At 43.3% G+C, this 23,456-nt stretch overlaps 1 protein-coding gene across 1 annotated transcript in view; it reads right to left on the minus strand.

Moving 5' to 3' along the window:
- Nucleotides 1–23,456, minus strand: part of TRPC7 (transient receptor potential cation channel subfamily C member 7) — a 119,024-nt gene that overhangs the window by 29,347 nt on the left and 66,221 nt on the right. The window contains exons 4-6 of the mRNA XM_010971653.3: nt 22,318–22,482; nt 14,449–14,665; nt 3,851–4,084 (exon numbers count right to left, since the gene is read on the minus strand). Coding sequence (XP_010969955.1) covers nt 3,851–4,084; nt 14,449–14,665; nt 22,318–22,482 — 616 coding nt within the window. The remainder of the gene's footprint in view (nt 1–3,850; nt 4,085–14,448; nt 14,666–22,317; nt 22,483–23,456) is intronic.

Here is a 23,456-nt window from a genome sequence, read left to right on the forward strand (position 1 = left end):
AAATAATCCTGGTTACTCCCTGGGTGACAGGATCTGCTCTGGAAGAGAAATCAGTTAGGTTGTAGAGCCTCTGAACTCATCACCTGCCATTCCTGCCCTGGTCTTTAATTCAAATACATTGTAGGTGCCACTCTCCCTCTTGGAACATGCCGGCCCCGCTGCTGGGAACAACCTTCCCTCACTTCAGTCTCAGCAGTCCTCAAGACTCTGTTCAGGTGTCATCTCTTTCAGGAAGCCCTCTGGGACCCCCACAGGCTGGGGCAGCCTCCCTAGTCCTGTTTGCTCCCATGGTCCCCTGTGTACCCTCCTGTCATGGCCCTTCCCATGCTGCTCTATCCTGTCTTCCTTCCCCGTGTTTGAGCACCACAAGCAGAAGCTGTGCCATTCCCCGGAGGTGGCGGGGAGGAGCACAGATTCAGAGCCAGATAGACCCAAGGTTGAAAGTGGCCTTTCTACACAGTGGCAGTGTGACTCTGAGCAAGTCAATTAACTTTTTAAAGCCTCATTTCCTCATCTGTCAATGGGGATCATATCATCAACTGTACAGAGCTGCGGTGGGATGAAATGAAATCAATTATGTAAAGGGCTTAGCTGGAAAACAAACTCCAGGCCACTTGGGGGTTCCTGGGGACAAAGGTCTAGCACATAGCAGGTGCTGAAACATGTTTGTTAAATGGCCATACAAAATCTTAACCTCAAGTGTAGACTAGCCACAAATCAGAACAAATGAGCTCACATGGGGGCCAGGAATCTGCAGGCTTTTGCCTAAGAAAATGCTCTTGGGTTTTGTTCCTCAGGTAGTGTGTGTCTGGAAGCTGAGCTAAGGTCCCCAACAGGTGACCAGTCACCCAGGTTTTCTGTGACAGCCCTGTTCCAGGTGGCAAGAGTCCTGGGACCTGTCCCTGGTTGGGGAGATTCTCCTTGTGGTCACTGGTGAGGGTCTGAGCCACCCTGGGTGGATTCCTACAGCAGAGCAAACCTGCAGAATGTTCCTATTGCAGTTCTAATGGTGCAAGGAGTAGCATCTTTCTCTAATAAGCTGCCTGCTATGTGTTAAGACATAGTGAATTTCCAGTGAGGGGAGCATCTTCATCCTGGGGCAATGTGTGTGGGGGCCTCTATGGTGATCACAATGACTGGGTAGGAGTATTATTGGGATGCTAATATCTTGCAACGCACCAGACAGACCCGCTCCATAGGAACTGCCCTGCTAAACAAACCAATTGCGTCCCTGTTGAGAAGTACTAAGTGAAACTTAAATTGAGAAACTTAGAGAAACCCAAATTAGCCCTTACACTTAACATTTGCTGTAATTTTCACAACAGCCCTGTAGTGGAGGTATTATTGCCATTTTAAAGATTGGATTTGGGGTATGGGGTCCTTTTCAGAGCTGGGTAAATGCAGATAGCTAGGATATTACATAGCAATTCTTGGCATCTCAAGGGAGATGGAAGAGGAAGAATTTTGTTGTTTATTTTTAAAGTGAGACTCTGCTAAACAATTATAATAATAAAGAGCAGTAAGACATCTCTAGTAAGGGAAGCCAGGCCTTTATTTGCCCCAAAGTTTCATGTAGTGCATTCGAAATTATATTTGGAAATATATAAAGTCACAGACTCTATGTTCTCATCAAGGTTATAACTCTGAAGTCTGTGAAAGACAAGTAGGGGAACAAATTATATTTTTCCAGTGTATCTGTTGCCCTCTATGGATAAATAACACATCTGGATAACATGAAATAGGACACAGCATCATCAAACAGACGTCGAAAAGAACTTCTTTTCTGCCTCTGTAATTTGTCATCTTAAACCTAGCTGTAATAGTAAAAGCCACTCCTATTATCTATTAAAATAGATTTAGCTGTCTTCAGACCCTGGTGACCAGGTCAGGACTTTTAGTGAAAAGTATTCTACTGGGACTGGCTTGGAAGAGTTGTGATAGATGTAAAAGCAAACAGCACTCTGATGATTCAGACAAAGGGATTTTCTTTCTCTTCGAACTGTTTCCATGAGAAAAATTGCCCTTTCGCACACTGAAAGATACCTGCCTACTTGGTGCTGTACAGGTTAGAAGAGCCCATTGCCTGACAGACCACGAGAGGGCGCTCCTGCTCCATTCATGGAGCAAAAGTGACTGCTCTGAGAGTCAGATTTCAAGGGCACAGGGTGTACCATAATGCAACACATAATGCATAATGTGTAATGCTTTGTGTTGGGTGAGACTTTAATACAATCCGTAAAAGGAACAGAAGTCACAAGTGAACAATAATGTGGCCTGAAGCACGGCATTAAGAAAATTACCCAATGCAGTTATCAAGCTTCTCCCATCTTTCCTTGATGAACCCTGAGCAGCACAGAGGGGAAAATATTTAAGCCCATTTTGCTTTTAAAACATCTGAATTTGCTAAACCAACAAATGAAGAGTGGATGATTTGTAATACAAGACTCTCCATTTCTCAATAGGGGTTTCCCTACCACATTTACATGTTACATAAGCTGCATAACAATCTACATTGAACATGGGCAGTAACTCAGCTTTTGTGTTAAGTGGCCAACCCTCTGCAGATCATTGCTGTAACTGACTGTGAAGATTCTGTGGTCACAAGCACCATGTGGCCTACATCTAAACAGGGACATTTGACACTGAGACCTTTTATGATGTAGCAGCTGCCACTAGTGACTGCCTATTAAATGTCCAGTTAATTTACTGATAACAAATATCCACTGTTTCTTCTCCCCACCCACCTTTCTCTTTTAGTATAGAAGGTAGTGTTTGAGCAAGAAAATTACCCCAGAGGTAGTAGTGATAATGGTAACTGTTACTACTTAGTTAGCATTTCAGAATAGAGTGCAAAATTCTTCATATGCACTCTCTTATTTAATCCTCAAAACAAACTTTCTGACATATGTATTATCCTTATTTTACATATGGGAAAATAGAGGGTCAGAAAAATTAAGTAAACAAGTCCTCATAGTAAGCTATAGAAGTAGGATTTGCAATGAGGTTTAACTCCAAAGCCTGGAAACATAACCACTATGCCATTCTGTATTGTTTTCATTTCACTATGGATCCCTTAGTATCCAAGGCAGTCCTGTATTTCTGGGAACATTGTAAAGCCTGCCATGAAAACCTGTTTCTTCATCTATAAAACAGGGACAGAAAAAGAACTTTTTTATGTGGGGCTATTGAAAGGATTGGAGTTTATGGTGTAAAATGTCTATATAGTTCTTGGCACGTAGTGGGTCCTTGATAAATGGATGCTATCACCTTTATTATTATTACTAAAAAATCAGTCTTGTGCCTCACACTGTATGGCCTTGTGGTTTCAAAGAATTGAGGCATCTTCCATGAGCCTATCTTACCATGAGAAAATAACTTTTTAAGTGGGAAAGCAGGACTTATTTTTGAACAAAATTCAGGGATCCAATATGGAAGGAAAAGCTCCTGGATCTATGTGAGAAACGAAATTTTTTTAGAAAAGGGGGGAAAAAAAAGAAAAAAGAAAAAAAAAGGAAAGAAAAAAAAAAGAAAAAAAAGAATGCCACAGAAACGCTCCAAGAGCCTTTCCAAAACAAATCCATCCTTCCCAAGAAAAATGATTCATTTCTCGTAGTCCCCAATTCCATGTTCTATACAGCTGGTTGTATTGCAGGGACTAGGACCTTTGGGAGTGTCGGGGTGGGGGGTGGGGTGGGGGGTGGGGTGGGGGGGAGGGGACATCTGCTTTGATGACCAAAGTCAGCCACAGCCCCGATACAAACCGCCAGCTGCCGAACCAGCCAAGCGAAAGGCTCCTGGCCACGCCCCGGAAGCGCTCGGGGCGGAATGCGGCACAGTACGGCCGACTCACCGTAGGTGAAGTAGGCCACTTCCGGCGGAAGCGAGACGTTGTGCAGCGTGTCGTCCTGCACGTGCTGGTCCACGTAGAGCTGGGCCTCGCTGGCTTTCAGGAAGGCCATGAACCTTGCGGTGAAGGAGGCCACGAAGATGGACAGCATCCCGAAATCCAGCAGGTTCCACAGGTGCAGCACGTACTCCCGCGGCCCCTCCTCCCAGATTTCCTTGCATTCGGACCAAATCATTCCTGCGGGAGAGTGAGAAGGTCAGGCGCATTTTTCATTTTCCGGGGCATTTGTGACCACAGGGTGGGGCACGGGGGGAACCAGGGGACGGATGTAAATGTAAGCTTTTTGGAGCTGGGAAAGTTGATATTCAGCAGCGAACGGAACCGTGGCAGATTTAAGGTCAGGAAATGCTCCGACTGCAAGAATTTGTACCACCTGTCCCTCTTCAGATAAACCACCTCCACATGTGAGGAAAGTTTTCTTCAGTCAATTGGTAGATTTTTGGACGCAATATAAGAGAAATACAGTGGCTGACATTTATACATTTTAAGAACTGGGAGGTCATGAGGAATTAATCCAGTTCCAAACTAAATATAACGAAACTGAGGTCTAGGAATGGGAAAGGGCTTTCTGAAGGGCTCGCATGTAATGTAGAACCCAGTTCTTCTAACTTTTCGTTTAGAATGCTTTCCTCTGTATTTCTGTGACTGTTTCAGTGAATATTGGTTTGGATCATTAGTTTTTTTTCTTACTCTTTTACTGGATATTGGAGATACAGACCTTATTGTTACATATTGAACAATGTAGCTGTATATAAACAAGATGTTGCCAGTTCCCCCGCCCCACCGCTAAGCCAGCCTTGTGAGATAGCTTATATTAACAATTTGGTGTGTGTACCTATTCCTGCATTATCCAGTATGGTAACCAGTAATCACATGTGGATACTGAGCACTTGAAATGTGGCCAGTTTAATTGAGAGGTGCTGTGTAAGTGTAGAATACACGTCAGATTTCAAAGATTTTATACAAAAAAAGATAAAATACCTCAGTAATTAAAAAATATCAATCACGTGTTGAAATGATATTTAGATATGTTGGGTTAAATAAAAAATATTATTAATTTCACCTTTTTTTTAAGATAATATAGCTATTAGAAAACTAAATATGTGCCTTGTGGAATGGCTTGCTCTGTATTTCTGTTGAATAGTGCTGTTCTCTACCTTTGTCTTCACTGATTATTTAAACTAAATTAGATTGTTAAAAATTAACTATTCAGTAACATTTTGAGCACCATGTGTACATATTATATATTATAAAGTATACATATTATAAACATATGTATGTAAGAATTAACTCCCTCAAATTTTTGCAGCAGCTCTATGAAGTACATTCTATTATTATCCTAGTTTTCCAGTGAGTTGTAATGTGCCCAGATAGGAGGCAGGAGATGTGGAATTTGAATCCAGAAGGTCTACCCTTAAAGTTCATGCTTTTGACCACTATACTCTTCTGTTTCTCCAGGAAGTAAAATTGGGTTCCAAGCAGGTGATGAATAAAAATGACTCTTGAATGTTTTCTGATTAACATCAGAGCATTGACAGCTACTCAAACCTAGAAAAGATTTGATTCAGAACTAGTCTATTCTATGTTATACCATGCTCCACTTAACCTGCATACTTAGGACATTAAAGTTGTGACAGAATCACTAACTGGTTGATTACTGAAACAGTTGCAGCTCATTGACCACATGATCTGTAAAGGTTAACACTGTCAGCCTCTCTTGGCACTACCCTTTCTCTGGTGCATCAGACATGACAGCCTGCCTTCCCAGGTTCCTTCTGTCCCACCCACTACTCCTCCTCAGCTTCCTTTGTCACTCTTCATTCTCCTTTTATCCTTTAAAGGCAGCTGCTTTCCAGGGTTTGAGCCATTCTTGTTTTTTCCTCTGTCCTTGAGAAAGTGCATTCATCCCTGAAGCTTTGTCCTTCATTTTCTTGCACTTGTCCCACAGGTGAAGATATTTCTTTCTTAAGAGCTTCAAAGATGAATTCCTACCATGCAGAGAGACCGCTCTAAGCAGATGTCCTGCCAGTGCCATAAATCCCATATACCTCAAGCTGGCCTCTCTGTCCCCCTTCACATCACAGTCCCACCATTGCCCAGTGCTCTGTCTCTTGCACCCAAACTCCCCACGCTGTCATTGTGGAATCGCCACAGTTCTGCAGCTCCTCCTCTGGTGGATTCTCAGATCCATCCCGCCTTCTCAGTTTTCACCTCCATCTTCTTACTGACAGATGCTCACATTATAATACAGTGGCCTTTGAGGACCTAGCTGCTTAAAAAGCTTGGTGTTAGGAATGATACTAAGAGCAGACAAGTGGTCATGGGGATGGAAGCATGGCTGACTTTGTTCCAGGCCCACATCTGGCTGCATCTGAGTGAGGAGCTGATCATCTCACTCCTCTGGGACTCCATCCAAGGACTTTTTTCATCAGAATTTTTCTTTTTCTGGTGAAAATGGCCTATCAAATAAAAAGAATTGAAACAATGTTTTCCTAAGGAGAAAAGTAATTTGAGGGCAGCTGTTCAGAGAAGTCTTGGCTTTGTTTGATGAAACAGATTCTAAAACCTGCATGTCTGTATCAAATTGAAGTCTCCACTATAGGAAATATCCCCAAACATTGCAAGTCTGTTTACAAGACACCCTACCCTAACACACACACCCCTTGCCTTTTTTTTCCCTTAACAAAGGGACGCTTCTCAAGCTTACACTTTCAGAATTTGTGTGGTGATTCACTGAAGTAAAATTTCCTTAACACTGAAATGTGCTTTCTTCTTTGCCTGTTCAAATAGCTATTTAAAATATGTTATTGGAAAAAGCCACTATAGGCTGGAAAAAATAATATCTGTTGCTTTCCTCTGTGGCCCTCTAGCCCCCGCAGTTAAAATTTCCCCTGTCTTAGTGGAAATACTTTTACCTGGGCCCTAGGAGAATCACTGGCTATCACTTATGGCTATTATTGGCTTTAATTCAGGAAGCCCTGGGCTAAGTTCTACTGTGGCCACTTATTGGGTGTGTGACCTTGGATAAGTCCCCTGATTTTCTTGGGGTTTTGGGATAATTTTAAGCACTGAAAGCTCTGTGAATCTGAAATGCAGATTATTTACAGGAAGCTGACTTTTCTGACCAATATAGTAGCTCCTCATTGGGCATTGCAAATCACTTCCTCCATGGTCCATTGCCCATGTCAGTCTTCCTAGATTTACACAATAACTTACCCAGACTAATCTAAATTATTCCAAGGCCGTGAGTAAAAGTAGCAGGGACCCAAGGGTTTGAGCATCAGGAATGCTTAATGAAAAAAGAAATGTGTGAAATTAAGTACTTGAGTGAGTGAAATTGGGCCCCCTGCTTCCAAGGTGCTGAGGGTAGTTCAACATTTTATATCCAAGCTGAGCTCCGTGGTCTCTTGCCTCTAGCATGTTAATCAGATGAGTATATAGAGCCCAGGAGCTTGGAGGGTAAGGGTGTTGGGCACTGGAGCCTCCTTCAGGTAAAGTCCCCTTCCCTCAGGGATGCCTGGAGTCCAGAGAACAAGGTCGCTGATAATTAACAAGGATGACTGGCAGAGGAACAGGTTGGGAAATGCTGGGAAGCCTTGGGGGAAATGAGTACCTTCATTTGGGCAGGTTCTGAGTAACCTGTGGGCTGCTGAGGTGAAGTTTGGCAGTTCAGAAGGCGGTTCACTCCCATCCCTGCCTCATATGCCCCTTTGAAGTCCTGAGAGACTTCAACAGTCAGAGCCCCTTCCTCTGTATAGACCTTCATCTGCACTGTCCCAGGGCCGCCAACAGAGCAAGCTTCTTCCCACAGCACCTGCTGGGAGGCCTGTCTGTTCTTTCGGCTCAACTTCTCATCATTGGGTCAGGATATGGTTGTTCTGTTAACTCACAGGAGGCAGAATATACCTAGAAGCTCTTAACCCCTCAGGTCCTAACATCCAAACACTTTCTTAACGGCAGGTTCTTTGCAACAAATCTGGGCGTCAGACACATTCAGAGTCCATTTGTTTTCCAGATAAGTTGATACTAATAGATTCAAAAATTTTCTAACAGCACTCACCTTCTTCTCTAATTTTAGTGGCTAACTATTATTGAGCACCTGCTAGGTGCCAGGCCCTGTGCTAAGCACTTTTCCAACCCTAAAGCTTCCTTACAGCCTGATATGTAGCTACTATAATTATCTCCACTTTACATATGAAAAAATTTGTGTACGAAGATGGCAAGCAAGTTATCCAAAGTCACACAAGCAGTTCAAGTTTTTTTCACTGTGCTGTCGCCCACCGTGCCGTCTGCTAGGCCCAGACTTACTCTCACTGGTCAGAAACTCATTCACCTACTTTTTAACCAACAGTGTTGAGCCCTGACTTTGTGCCAGGTGCCATTCCAGGGATACAACAACCAAGAAGATAATAGCCCTTCCCCAGCAAGCTCAGTCTAGTGCTGGAGACAGATGTTCACAAACAGTGGTGCTTCAGGGTGACAGATGCTGTAATCAAAATGTCCAGGGGGCTGTTTGTGGAGGCACAGGGATAAAAGCAGGCAGCACTAGAATCATGGGACCCAGCAGGGTGCTGGGCACAGCATGTACCTGTTGACTGATTGAAGGAGTGAACTCATGGAGGAGGTGGCATGTGGCATGAGGAATCAGGAGTCAGCTAGGTGAGGGAGCAGGGGCTGCAGGGTGTTCCAGATAGTGGCCGTGGGAGTGAGGGAGAGCAGGCTCCTCCAAGGAACTGCAAGAGGCTCAGTATGGCTTCAGGGTCTGAGGTGGGGCTGGAGATTGGCAGTAGGGAAGGTTAGTAAAGGCCCAGTAGACTATGAAAGGCCCTCCTTCAGGCCGTGAGGAGGAGATGGGGCTTCACCCTGAGCAGCTGGTTAGCTCCTAAAGGTGGTAAGTGGAGCAGCAACATAGTCTGACTTGCTGGGAGAAATTTTGGCAGGTTGGCTGGAGTAGTCTGCTTGAAAGACTTACTTCAATAAATGAAGAAACCATCAAAAGAATGAATTCAGCTCATTTGATTTTGCAGTTTTATTATTGGCCAAACCTAGATGTGTGATTCTGGAGCTAGGATGTAGAATTGCCCTTGAAGAGTTTATAATCCCTGGTGGGTGCAGTGAGGGAGCAGCTCAATCCTCACATTTTACCCATGTGAAAACTGAAATTCAGAGAGGCAGAGCCACCAAGGAGACAGGGACACAGTCAGGACTGGGTTTCCTGACGGTTGGTCCCAATCTGTTTCCTCCTCTCCAGCTTACTGTAAATGTACTTCCTACTATGCTAGGCATTTACATCCCACTCCATCAGTTGAGCTTTCAATACTCCATCAATTGAGCTTTCACACTGCCAGGCTCTCTGTAAAAGTGATGTAGAAAGAGTCTTCGCGGTGTGATTCTGTTCTTAGAAATGGTATGCATTGTGGATAGGCTTCCTGCCCTCCAAGCCCAGTGGCTTTCTGGGAACCACTGCTGTTGCTACAGTCCTCTGATGAGTGTCTCTGTAGCCACACTCTCCAATTGAAAAGCTGTATTATTGGCTCTTTCAACTATCCAGAGTGGATGTTCATGATGCAGGCAAGAAAAATAGTTTCCTGTGGCATGAAGTGATGTTGGAGATTCTCCAGGCAGAAGGATCAATGATGTCTGGTTCCTTTGGTCCTCCCCAAAGCAGCTCATCTTCCAGCTCTACAGAACACATGTGTCTGCTAGCAAATTCACCCCTATTTCCCCAGTCACACTCTTCTCTTGGCTTCCTTTATACTATGTCCTGGTTTTTCTTCTACTTTTGTGTGTGGTCTTGGTCCTTGAGGCCCCCACCTTCTCTGCCCTGCTTTAAATCTCCTGGACTTACCATCTAGAAGTTTCTCAGAATTCCGCTGGTAATCAGGCAAAGCATTGGGAGTTAAGGAAGATTGGATTTCTGATTGGGTTTGACCCTTCCACAGAATTGTACGGCAGAAGAGGAACAGCCTACATGCCCAATGAAGGCTTGGGGAAGTAAGTTAGAGTATTGTCACACTATGCGGCCATTGGGAGAACCAGATGCCCACATGGGCGAGGGCTCACAGAAGATGGAAAGAGTCAACTGCTCATTTGTATGATTACAGAAATATTAATATTAATTGAGACAGACAGGAAATGAAGGAAAGCATGTAGTATTGTCGGAGGTGTTAACTGTTAGGAAGAAAAAGAGAAGAGGAGATAGGAGTGCATTGAGGCTGGGTAAACTTACAGGTTTAAATAGGTTGGTTCAAAAAGACTTCTCTTTGAGAAGGAGACTTTTGAACAAAGACCTGAGGAGGTGAGGGAGTGAGCCCTGCAGCTCCCTGTGGGCAGAACTCTGAGGCAGAAGGGACAGCCTGCACAAAGTTCCTGAGACAGAAACTGTTTGAAGCAAGGAAGCCAGTGGGGCTGAAAGAGAGTGAGTGAGATGGAAAGTGGTGGGAGATGAGGGCATGGAGGTGGGGCGGAGAGGTGGAGGGCTCTGTAGTCCTTCATAATGACGCTGGCTGTCACTGAAGAGTTTTGAGGCAAAGCATGACGACACAACCTGATTACATTTTAAAGGGATCCCTCTACCACCTTTGCTTAGCATATGCTGAGGCACGGGGGTGGGAAGGGCAGAGGCAGGGACACCTGGCCGAGGCCCTTCACCTCTCTGTGGTCCACCTCTCCCTCCCTGAGGGGAGCAGTTTGAACTTGCTTGGGTCCTAAGGTTCTCTTCAGCCCTAGGGCTACTACGGGTAGAGAGGGAGTAATGGTTTGGGGATCTGTATCACCAGTCTGTCCAGAGTACTGCATTCATGAGTCTTGAGGGAGAAGAACTGTGCTGCTGTGTTTCTAGCTGATCCAGGGCCTTCCTGGCAGGGCCTGAGAGTGGGGTTTGAAGACTCCCTCAGTGAGGGCCTGTTGCCATTTCGAGCCTTTCCGTGTCTGAGCAGAGTGGATCGGACTGTGGACCTTGGGGTGTGCCAGCACAAGGAGCATAGTCAGCATGGAGCTCAGTAGCTTTCCCTCCAAGATTGTTGCTATTGGTAGTAGGGTTTAATTATAAAGAGCTCCAGAGACTATTTAGAGATAAGATAATGTGAGCCTTATTTTATAGTTGCTTCCCCAGTATCTGGCACAGTACAGTGTTCGGTACATAATATAATGCTTAATAACTAGAAAATATTTATGGAGAAAAAATTGAGAAAATAGGAGGAACACTACCAGAAAACTTCCATGTTGCTCTTACTGCTGCACCTGCATGGTTACCTGCTCTGTGCTCTCAACTCCCCCTTCCTCCTGTTTCAGTGGGTGGAGTGCCCACACTCCTTCTGAGGCCAAGTCCTCCACATGTGTGCTGGATCCCCATCCCATCTTGCTACTCAGGAACTTTGCTTCCAAAGTCAGTGGTCAAGTCTCAGACCTCACGGTACAGCAGCATTCAACCCAAGTGATCACTCTTTGGTTCTTGAGACAGTTACTCTGATTGGCTTCTGGGACTGTACCCTCTTACCCCAGTCTCCTTTGCTGGATAGGACACTTTCCATCTTCTCATCCTTTGTATACTGCTGTGCCCTAGGGCTTGGTCTCAGTTCATCTGTCCACATTCACAGCTGAGGTGATTGCATATAATTTACTTTAAATAGACTGACCTGCCCAAATTTATGTTTTTAGCCCCAGCCTATCTGAACTTCAGCGTGTATATCCGGTTGCTACTTGACATTTCCAGTGGGGTGTCTAATAGATGATCTCAAACCAAATTCTTGATTTCCATGACTACTCCTCCACACTGCTCCTCGCCTGGTCTTTCCTGTCTTAGAGAGTGGCTGTCTACTGCACCGTTACTTGAGAAAACACTTGGAATTTTCCTTGACAGCTCCCTTTCTGTCATACCCCACCGACAATCCAATCGTAAATATTATTGATTTTACCTTGAAAATATAATCACTATCCACTATCTCTTCACAACCAACCATTTCCTGTCTGAATGACTGCAGTGGCCTCCTAACTGGTCTCCCTGCTTCTGCTCTTGTCTCAGAATCATCTGTTCTCTACACAGCAGCCAGCAATCCATTAGAAAATGAAGTCATGGGATGTCACGTTTGTGCTTAGCACTCTCCAGTGGTTTCCTGTCATACTCAGAATAAAATCCAGACTCATGCCATGGCCTCCAAGGCCTTGCGTGACTGACTCTGCCTATCCTTCTGACCTCATCTCAAGGCTCTCTTCTTCATTCACTCTGCTGCAACAACACAGTTTCTTTGCTGTTCCTTGAACTTATCCAACTTGCTTCTGAGTGTAGGCCTGTAGCGCATATTGACCCTTCTTTCTGGAATGTTTTTCACCCAGATATCTGCAGAGTTTGCTTTTTCTCTTCAGGTCTCTGTTAACATTTCACCTTATCAGAGGAGGACCTCTATAGCTAGGGATGCATCCATTCCTGGGCTCATGCTCTAACACTGAGGAAGAGAAGTGTGAGGACTCCGGAGGAAGTCACGACTCAGTAGGAATACAGTGGTTGACGTATGGATGCAATCCCACTTATGGGGATGTATGCTTGCACTCACCAAAGTCTTCTACCTGCTGTCCAGGTGGGGAAATGGGGTGGGTCAGTGATGAGTGCTGTAAATACTTTGTTTTATCCATAAACCCAACATGTGAGTTTTTTTTTTTAAACTATGTCTTATTTTGGGTTACTGTGACAAAGTACTACAGACTGAGCAGCTTATAAACAAGAGAAATTTATTTCTCACAGTTTTGGAGACTGAAAGTCCAAGATCACGGTGCCAGCATGTTTGAGTTCTTGTGAGAGCCCTCTTTCAGGTTGTCGACTGCTTGTTGTATCCTCACATGGCAGAGAGAGGGTGAGAGAGCTTTCTGGGATATCTTTTATGAGGGCTCTAATCCCATTCGTGAGAGCTCCACCCTCAAGACCTAAGCATCTCTCAAAGGCCCCACCTCTCACACCATCACATGGGGATTAGGGTTTTAACATGTGAATTTTGGAGAACATAAACATTCAGTCCGTTGCAAAGTGTCTAGGGTTAAAAGTGTTTAATTTAGTTAAATTGGAGAGATGAGTGATATACTAGGGAGAACTGGAATAGACTCAAACTGGGAAAGTGAGGCCACAGAACTTACTCTGCAACAGGCTTTAAACTCCCTTTGCAGCTTGGGTGCCAGTGACTCCACTAAATGAGCCTTTGGTTAACAGACTTGCTGGTTGGTTGATTAAAAGCTCCTGAGTAGCATAGTGTGCTTCTCTGCCTCTGCCCTTTGGGTCAAATCATTCTACTGCTCATCATGTTCTTCCTATTGAGGTCCAGCTTGGAGACCAGACTCCCAGTTGGTCTCAGTTGGGAGATCTGTAGGATATTCTCCAGTGGTTCAGAGTGGTTCACTTCTTGTGGCTCTCCCAGGCAATATCATTTAATTAGCACAGGGCATGTGTTGGGCTGTCCTTTCAAGTGTTTGTTCTCCTGTGAGTTTGTTGATTGATGGTACAGACACTTGGACCCTGAATACATTTTGACTTAGTGTTTCTGAATGTTAACATGAAGAAAATTAAAACGGTATTGAATTTTTGTTAAGAAAGGCAATTTGCGGTGAATACCATTAGGTCAATTTAATTAATTGATCAAATCTTGATACTGCAGAATTTAATTTTTTTGTCTTTTTAATTTTCAGTTTCATTTTATTCAAAACATTCTCATCAAATTCACATCTTTTTGATGTAAATTGTGTAATTTATTGGTCACACTTTGTTTATATACAGTACCACTGATTATAGCTTTTACAGTTTTTCATTTTTCCTACCAAGTCTGATTTTCCACCAATCAGTTTTGGAGTTTTCAGTGTTAGAAAAATCTGTAACACATTTGGCCATGTACAGTTTTAGCCATTGCCAGTTTTATTTTGTGTTGCTTATTTCTACTAGTAGTAGTTCTTGAGAGTTAGGCAGAAGAGAGGTAGCCTTTCTTGGCTAGTTAGTGAGGCAACTGGGAACAATTTCCTTGGCAGTTCCAGTGGGAGACAAAATATCATCACAAACAGGAATTTCATGGCTTTGTTATGTTCATTAACACAAAATAATGAGAAGATGTTATCTTCCTAACTTTTTAGATTTATATTTTTTATCACTGTTCTACTATATAACAGTATTCAGTGATAATGAAAAATCTTTTAAGCTATACAGTTCTATACTTTTTTTTTAAGAAGCAGAACTTGATTTCCTAAGGCTTTTAGTAGACTATATTTAAATGAGCAAAATCATGTTTTCCCACACACAGATACTTCAATACATGTATAAGGAAGAATACATAATGAATTTCCCCCAGACATCTCCCTTCAGAAGTGGGATTTATATTGCAGGTCTGTGCATCTTATACACCAGCACATACAGAAGTTGACTCTGACTTCCTTGCTGGTCATCCCCTCCCGATGTTGTCTGCCTAGAGTACATTCAAGAGGAGAGAAAGAGCTTCTGAAGTCAGAGTTTAATAATGCCTTATTAGAAGTAGAGGAGGAGGGAGTAGAAGACAGAGCGACTTGCTTACCCAAGACCCACTTCATGATGAGCATTTCTGTCCAGGAGAACTTTGTCGTTTTCACTCTGAAGATCTGTTTCGGGTAGTCTGTGAAGGTTTCGTTGGGCAGGGTTTTAACGCCTTCAAAGCGGTCTGATGCGTTCACAACTAATAATCCCAAGAAGATTGTAAAAGAAACTGCATGGGCTACAAATTTCATGAAAGGGCTCCTCAGGGTTCGTCCTAGCTGGAAACAAAATACGTACAAGACATGTTAATCTGGCAGCTCCAAGTGGGTGCAGGGCTCTCTGTAAAATGGTTTTGCCAAAAGTTGAACCAGAGAATCCTCCATCTTGGACAGAAACTGCTAACTGAACCCAGACGTTTTCTCTGGCGCTTTTATGTGAGAGGCCACTTGACCTTTTCTACTGACTTTAATTTTTCCTGTTTAGAAGACTTAATGGGAGTCATAAGAGAAAAGTGTAAAACACACTGATAAAGCATCTGTGTTACAGTCTGACTGCACAGCTACCCCCAACCACGTGGATATGAATTTTGTGCTCTGCCAATCTAGAAAACAAAATTAGTTTCAGTAGAGTTCAGAATTTTAAAAAAATGCATCTTGGATATGATCTGTTGCTCTTTTGTCTATTTTCTTGAATTTTGTGCTTAGATGATTTATTTTCAGCGTTTCTTATATCTTGGTAAATTTATTTAAAGCTATACATTTCCCACTAGGTACTGCTTTAGCTGTGTTCCCATTTTGACATGTAGCATTTTCATTGATACTCAGTTATAAATATTTTATAATTTCCCTTTTGATTTTGTTTTTAACTCAGAGGTTATTTGGTTTTCAGACATACAGGAATTTTCTCCCTCTCCTTTTAAAAATCCTAATTTTTTTGTAGTGTGTGTTCTGATCATAGCCTCTATGATACTATTCTCAAACTTGTTGAGATTTTCATTGTGGCCTAGTACATGATTAACTTGTTCAGTTGTTCCACATGAGCCAATGATCCAAAAGATGCCCTGATAGGCAGCATGTGTTGGTCACATCTTCTTTATCCCTGGCATGCCATCTAAAGGCCACTAAGATCTTTGAGAACTAAATTGTGGGCTGCACAGTGAGTCTTTGCTGACCCCTGTAAATGAATTCTCTTGGGTCTCTTAGGGTCTCTGCTGTCACTCTCACCTTAGCACCAGATCTTACCCCTCACTCAGGTATACTTATATGACAAGAGCAAAGAGGGAAACCTCTTCTGGAGCTTAGCACCTACTCTAGGGCACATGTTCAGTTATAGCCAGTGACTAGTTAATTGATGTCCATGTTCTGCTTCATTCAAGAGTCCTACAGTGAAATGTTGCCCAGCATACAGAATATTGGTTCAGTAGAAGATCATTTATTGGGGTTTCTTCAGGTAAAATTTCCCTAATTATGACTGTGGTTAGCATAACATTTATAAATCAGATGGCTTGATAATGTTCTTTTAATATGCTTAACTGGTATGGGAATCATCCACTTTAATTGTGCTAGTTGTTATTATAACATTGTAATATTGTGGGGAAAGGGAAGGTTGAGGAGAGGGCAAAGGATACCAGATCTTGTGTGTCCCAGCAAGGTCCCAGAATGTCTCAAAAAGATGGGGAACACAGAGGTAGACATAGCTCTCAAAGGATTGATGGCCATGTTTTCCCAATCCTTTATCAGTGGACTTTACATAGCATTCTTTGGTGACAGCCTGGATAAGAATATGGGGACACCTCTCCACCTTCTCATCTAGGTGAGGCACCGGATTTCAGGAGTCTGTGTGCACACACACACATGCTGGCCCTGGGATTCCCCAGAAGACCTGCTTTGAGAAGTTGAATGTTGTTTGTTTCCTCCTTCGAGTTGTTATCTTCTGGAAGAAGATATGTCTGTAAAAGTTACTGTATTTATTGCAGACTGTAAGAAAAAACCCTAATAAGGCCCCGTAGTAATTTGGAAGGTTGCCCTGGGCTCAGTCCCACTTGATCTAGGCCATAGGGAGTAAGAGCAAGGTTAGAAATTGATGCTTCTTTCCTGTTTTTTCTTTTTTTTTTTTTTTTCCTGGGCTTGAATGCATCTTTTAACTGGTAAAACTTTGATAAAGGTCAGATGAGATCAAATCATTTCAGTGATTTCCTTTTTCTTTTTTTTGGTGATACTCCCTATTTGTCTCAGTTTTTGAAGCAAACTATGCTTAGGGAAAACTTCCTCCTTTTGCAAGGCCACCAGGTGAGCTAAAAGAAAGGAGAAAAGTCAACCAGTGTATAGCAGCAGCGGGGGAATCATTAAAGCTGAATCAGGTAACCGCGTTAGGTATGAAAAGAGATGGTAGAGCTTCGGGACACGTAGGCTTTGGCCTGTTCTGCCGGAAGAGCAAAACTGGTAAGTCTGAAATGTGGGCTAAAGCAGCTCTGCATTACTTGGCTCTTAGGAGCTGAAATCAGGCGTACAGCACTCTGTTTCTGGCTCACCCCAAACTTCCTGGCTACTAACTATTCTTTTACTCTGGGAATTATATGAACGTGAGAATAACTGAGTAATGCTCCTGAATTAGCTCCAAGTGAACTGCATTCTCGAGCCATCAGGGTGAGCACCTGCTTTTGCTTGTTGGCACGCCTGTGTTCCAGGCCACTGGGCTCTTAGCCCTCCCTAACCACAAGTGTCAGCACCTAACTGGGGCCTGGTGGCCACATGCCTACAAGGTAGGCCGTGACTGCAGTAGAGCACACAGAGAGTGTTTCCAGCGTCTCTCTCTCCAGTCTGAAACACCAGAGTCTTCCTCATCAAGTGGCACCCTCACTTGCCGCCAGCTTCCAGTGGCCACAGCAGGGGCTCAGTACAAGCTGTACGAAGCTGAATGGAGGCAAACTTTGGATCAGGAATTTCAGAAAGAAACGTGTTATCTTCAAGGCTGTAGTGGTTCTCAAATTTTTGACAGATCCAGGTTTAATTAATGGCAGATTCCTCAATGCTCCCTCCAAAATTCTTTTTCAAACTGTTTAGCCAAGGACTCCGGAATCTTCTTTCTTTAGTGTGGAGGGAGTGTTCACTAGTTGTCTCTGGTCAGGGTGTTCTCACGTTACAGTATGATTCCACCCTTTGTGCTGAGGGCTGAGGAGGGGCTGAGTAATGGGATTTTAAAGGTAGGGCTTCCAAAGAAAGAAAAGGAAGGAGTAGAGTTAATCATATGGTGATTTTTGACTCTTCCCTTCTAGAGAATCTCTGCTAACGCTAAAGATGTGAATCAAATTCATTTCAAGGTCAAGTAGTCAGCAGCTAAGAGGTCTCCATTCAGCACTGAAGGTTGTAATGCTGCTATTGTAACAGGGGGATGGCTGGTGTGCGCATGTGCACGTGTGCAGTGGCTAAGGTTAGGTCTCTGGAGTCAGAGACCCTAGGTTTAAATCACAGTTTTGTAGTTTTTGGCAGTTTACTTAATCCCTTTGTGTCTCAATTTCTTCATCTGTAAAATGGGGATAATAGTTCTTATTGCATAGGGTTGACATAAGGAATGAATTATTTAATATGTGCAAAACAATAGTACCTCACACACAGGAAGCACTCAGTTTGTGGCACTGGAGAGCCTCAGGCAATTGTCCTAAGGGTTAACTTAAAATAAGTCAAGTGTAAATCAGTTATATTTCAATTAAAAAAATGAACTGACTCTTGAAAAGCTTACATGCAAGAGTTCACAAAAGGAGATCTATACAAAGTTCTTATGTATTTATGTTATGAGCCCTTTTGGGGTGCTATCTATGTACAAATGGATGCTGGGCACTGGAGATGATGGAGACAGAATAAGCTGTAAGAGTTGGTTCTTTCAAATTTGTTGATTTCCTAGGGGGACTAGAAATAGGCAAAGCACTATGGTAGGAAGTGGAGATATGGGGAGAGAATTTTGCAGGGCTCAGACTCGCCTAAGTATGAAAGTGATCAGCCTTCTGATCTTAAGTTCTATCCCAGCAGGCTGACAGGTGATGGGCTCTCCTTTTGGTTTTGAGGGCAGAAGCTTTGTAACAAAAGAGCAAAGAATGCTCTATTTGCTGGTGCAGATTTCCCCTCCATCACAATGCTTTAAAAATTGTATCATGGTTTTCTTTAATTTAGCGTAGCTCTCTGGCAGAGACAAATGAGGAGGACAAAGAGGCCTTTGGAGGCACCATTCTCACTCTATTGGCCCTGGACCTCATGGTTTGAAAACCTTTGTTTCAAAGTGTTTCAGCTTTGACAAGGCAAAGCAGGGACCTCCAAAAGCTGCAGTCACTCATGCCACCCTCACTTGCTTGGGATGAGGCTGAGGGAGTTGGGGGCAACAACTAACACTTCCTGGTATTTTTTGCAAGCAAGAGTTATGTGGCAGTAAGGACTGATAAATTGCACACTACAGAGACATCAGGTGGGAGTCTAAAGTTGTTTACAGCTCTCCCAGCCTGAGTCCTGGGACTAATTTATAAGGGCAGTTGAACAGCAAAGGTTAACAGGTAATGGGGGTAGTCAGCTTCCTCTCTTGCACCTTTATAATTAGAACTTGCTCGGTTCCTCAACACTTTCATGATGCCAACTTCTGCTCCATTCTACCTGCTGTAGCAATACCATTTCAGCCCTTGAGGATGACTTGTTTTTTCAGCTCTTGGATTTTAACAAACAACTCAAATTATGAATCAGGATGGATTAGCAAAGGATGGAAAACAGCCTAATTAGTCATAAAAGCCCTTTGGCATTGGAGCCCTTGTTTAGAGGGGAAAGAGCTCTGTAGGAAACGATTTAACCTGACAACATCCATGTGGATAAGAACTCACTGGCCTCTCAGTGGGCTGCCTGACCTCACCCACGTTGGGGGTTACAATGAGAAGTGATTAAAACAACAACAACAAAAGCACTGTTCTCTTTATTGACCCTGGAAAACCCGTCCTATGCTCCAGACCTTCAGTTATCACCGTATGTACACATCTGTGACTTGGTTACCCTCTTCAGCCACCGTATTAGTAAGCTGAATTTGTCTTGACACTCTTCACGTATCATCTCCTTATTTAACTGTCTTTTTAGGGATCATCAGAAACATGTAAAAGTAGAATTGACATCCTTGGGAATTCAATAGGAAAGAAGAGATGAGGTCATTCTGGCAGGCTAATCAAGTAATTTTGGTGTCCCTAATAGCCCCTAAATTAGGACAGCAACTATTAGGAAGTAAATGCACCATTAAGTTGGAAACAGAAATTTCAACATTTGCTAGACATTCATGGACATTAGCTGGTTGATGAAGTTTAGCAGTGACATTTTATGAATACATTTATGAAAGGATATCAAGGTCTGATTTCTTTGAGGGAGGAGTGATAAGGCTATTAGAACATGAAATTGCTGGAATGACACTGGCTTTTTCATAGAATTACTGGACAGATGCAAAGGCAGGGACCCCTTGGGTGGAGGGATACTAGCACATTAAGAGAGTTCCCCACTATGCCACTCCTCTTGGACGTTGTATTCCAGGGATCGGGAGCCTTTAGAGAGGGCCAGTTCTTCACAAGGAAGATGTAACTTCTCTGTGATCCCTAGTAATGTAATATCTCTGCCAAACTTGAAAAGATTTCTTTCTAAGTGGTGAAAGAAAAGACTAAAAATATCGTGACTGTTTTATCTGTCCTTTGGCTGCCTCAGAGCAAGTTTGACAAGCTCTGTAATGAGGGAATCTTTCCTCAGAATGAGGGTTGCTACCAAAAATTACCTCATGCCATAGAATAATACTTGTCACTGAGCTGTGGACACAGCCTCCACTGCATTGAGCTCAGACTTGGAGCCCAGAAAGTGCAAAGAAATCCACAAGTGGCCTAATGACAAGCTCATGTTTATCTTGAGTGCTCTGCTTTTTTGTCTTTCTGAAAGTTCCAGGAACACAAAATGTGAGTCAGACAAGTATTTGAACAGAGGAGAGGAAGCCACAGCCAAACTTTTCTGCAGTTATTTCTTCTAGAATATTCCAAAAGACTACAGTAAGTCTGACTCCTATCTTCATGGTGGCATCATTCTCCTGAGCTTCTGTGGACTTCTGCCCTCCCCTACACACATACTTTTTTTTTTTTTTTGCATCACATCTGCATGATACTGGCCAAGATTCTTCTCAGATCTACTGAAAATCTAAAAAATTAGTCAGCAGCTGGCATATTCTCTCTTTCTGAACACTTCTCCATGCAGGCAGAGGCAAACCAATTTGCTGGTATTGGCTAGTCTGAGTTCCCTGAGAGCTGTCACATTTAGTTTTATAACAAAAGTGAGGGTTGGCAGTGTTTGGCTGTTACTTGAATGACTAACATGCTAGAGTTAGTCCGGGGCTCGGAGGGTGCGGATGGCAAGCCTCATTATCCATCTAGGCTCCAGGTGAAGGCAGTGATCTAACTTGCAGTACAGACTAGATAATTCTAGTATGAAAACGTGTGCCTAAAACCAATCACCTGCTTTACTCCAGCTTTACGTTTGCTTAGACTTTTTTCATTCACTGTGCCTTTTTCAGCTCATGATATTATGGAGAGAAAAAATTGCCTTCATCTACATGTGTGTCATTTGGGGAATGGTGATTTAGAAATCCATGTCGTGGTAGACTGCCATCGAAATAAAATACTTAGTAGATAGAAGGTTGAACACCACAAATATTCAGTGTGAGGACTTTTATTTTTAATACTATTCTACAGAAGAAGGAGTGTGAGTCCTAGTCTCTCTCTGACACCCCTTCTACTCTAAGGCAGTCAGTTCAGTGCCTGCCTGGCTAGGTGGCCTCATCAGCCCTGGAGTCTTGGGCCCATCGTCCAGGCGTGAGTTTTCTCTTGGTGGAGTTGACAAGAGGATCCACTCACTGATGACACTTCTATTAACTGCATTAGCTGATCACATTCCCTGTGGAACCAATCTCCCTGTAGTAGTATCTCTTCTACTAAATGTTTATTACTTAAGCTTAGTTCCCTTTTTAATATATCACAAAGTAAATGCAGCTTTGGAACCTTTGATTACCACTTAACCCATGAAACATGTTTCAAAATTTCTGCATGGTTTGGTTTTATAGGTGCTAACTTTTGCCTGAAGCTGGAGGGACTGTGCTTTCGTGGCTTTGGATGAGATGGCTGAGCTATGGGGATGGTGGGACAGCTTGGCACCTGCAAGTTCCACTCCTTCCGTTATGTATGGGCACCAGACACTCCCCCTTCCTCGGGGGAAAAGAACCCAGCTTTGCGCCTTTCAAGCTCTCCTTCTCTTTCCTTTCTCATTTTTCCTTCTAGTGACCTCATTAGCTGCCCATGTGGGCCACAAGCCAGACAACGAAGCCAGGAAACCAGAGGATGCTGAGAGGGGTCTGCAGTACCTCAGTATGAGAAGCCTTTGACTCTCAGCTACTAGCTATTTCTCTTTGCTGAACCTGCTTCATAAATTATTGCCTTCATAGTGTAACTGAAAAGTGAAGTGAGATACTCCATGACAAGGGCTTAGTGAAAAGAAAGTTCTCAGTAAATGCTGGCTCTTCATATTGTCGTTATCATGATTATTATTACCATGAGTTTGGAGGACCTGTTTAGGGCATTGCATAATTGGAAAAGGAGAAATGCTTTTATTTCCCCTCTGTTCTGTTATTGCTCAGATTATGCCTCGTGTGTATAAAATTTCCCATTTTATCTCTCCATTGTCTTGAAAAAAAGAAAAGATGATTTAAAAAAAAGCACATCTTAGCATTTTCCCTCTTATGTGGTTTTCTAGTTTTGCTGGGTATCTCAGGGCTGTTTTCTTTAAATGTGAGAAATGATCAGCTGCTTATTTGGACAAAGTGGACTTTAGGTCATGCTAAGTAGAAAGAAATAACCGCAAAGACATGCACCTTAAGCAGTCTGTACCTTGCTGCACGGAGCAATCCAATAGGCTATGGCGAGAAAAGGGAGGCCTAGGGAGACTCCAAAGACAGCCAGGAATTTCACAGCGATAGACTGTTGACGTAAGCCTGAGAGATTTTCATACCACATGGTAAGCAATTGCTGTTGACAGTTAGGATGAGCAACGAACTGTAAAAACAAAACAAAAACAAAAACGAAACGCAAACAGGAAAATGGCATTGGTAGCACTTGAACAGTATATGACCTATGAGTAGCTTGGGGCGTATATGTTCCCCCCCAGGGGTGGCCTGGGTGTTCGAGCGGGAGCAGCTAAGTCACATACCTGCTGGGCCCTTCTGGCTTGGAGGTGCTAGGGGTCTTTGTGCTGTGGCCAGGGTCCTTATAGGACTGGCTGAGTTAGGGCTTGGCAAACTGAGGGCCTGGAGAAGTCTTGGGCATGGAAAAGGACAGCCAGCTTCTGAGTAAATGCTTGTCTCCAAGCCAAGGAGACTCATCTCTGGGCAGAGTTAATATGGGAGTCAACGTATAGGAATGGATGGAGCATGAATGGGGTTTTGGAGTGTGACATGGGTTTGAATTTTGCTCTATTTACTAGCCAGGTGGCCTTGGGCCAGCTACTTAACCTCTGAACCTCAGTATTGTATCTGCAAAACAGCCTGTCACATTGTCCTGTAGGATTAAATGAGATGTTGTAGAGAGGTTCCTCTCTCTTTTCGTGTGTTGTCTAAGAGAAAGTGCTTGCAGTGTCTCCAGAGCACATATTAACATTCCTTAGTATTTCCCCACTGGATTTCTGTAGTATTTGGCTTGGGCCCATGTTTTTGGCGTGCTGAAGCACTGAGACATTGCATCCCCCATGTAGTGGCTCCTTGCTCTACCACCTCCCTCTCTTGGAACTGCCATGCCCTAATGCCCAGTTACAAGATGGGCCTTTTGTGGACATTTTGTATTGTTGACCTCACCCCTCTTGGTATATGTTGGAGTAGGGGTGGAATCCAAATTTAAATTGGGTCCATTAGGTTTTCTCAGCTGACTGAGACTGTGATGGAGAGAGGCAGTCTATTTACTGAGGAGTTAACATGTACCTTGAGATACCTGGGCAGCTATCTTCCATTCTGTGGAGTAAGTAGCAAAGCATGCCA

This window comes from Camelus bactrianus, chromosome 3 (assembly GCF_048773025.1).
Source record: "Camelus bactrianus isolate YW-2024 breed Bactrian camel chromosome 3, ASM4877302v1, whole genome shotgun sequence".
NCBI classification, from domain to species: domain Eukaryota; kingdom Metazoa; phylum Chordata; class Mammalia; order Artiodactyla; family Camelidae; genus Camelus; species Camelus bactrianus.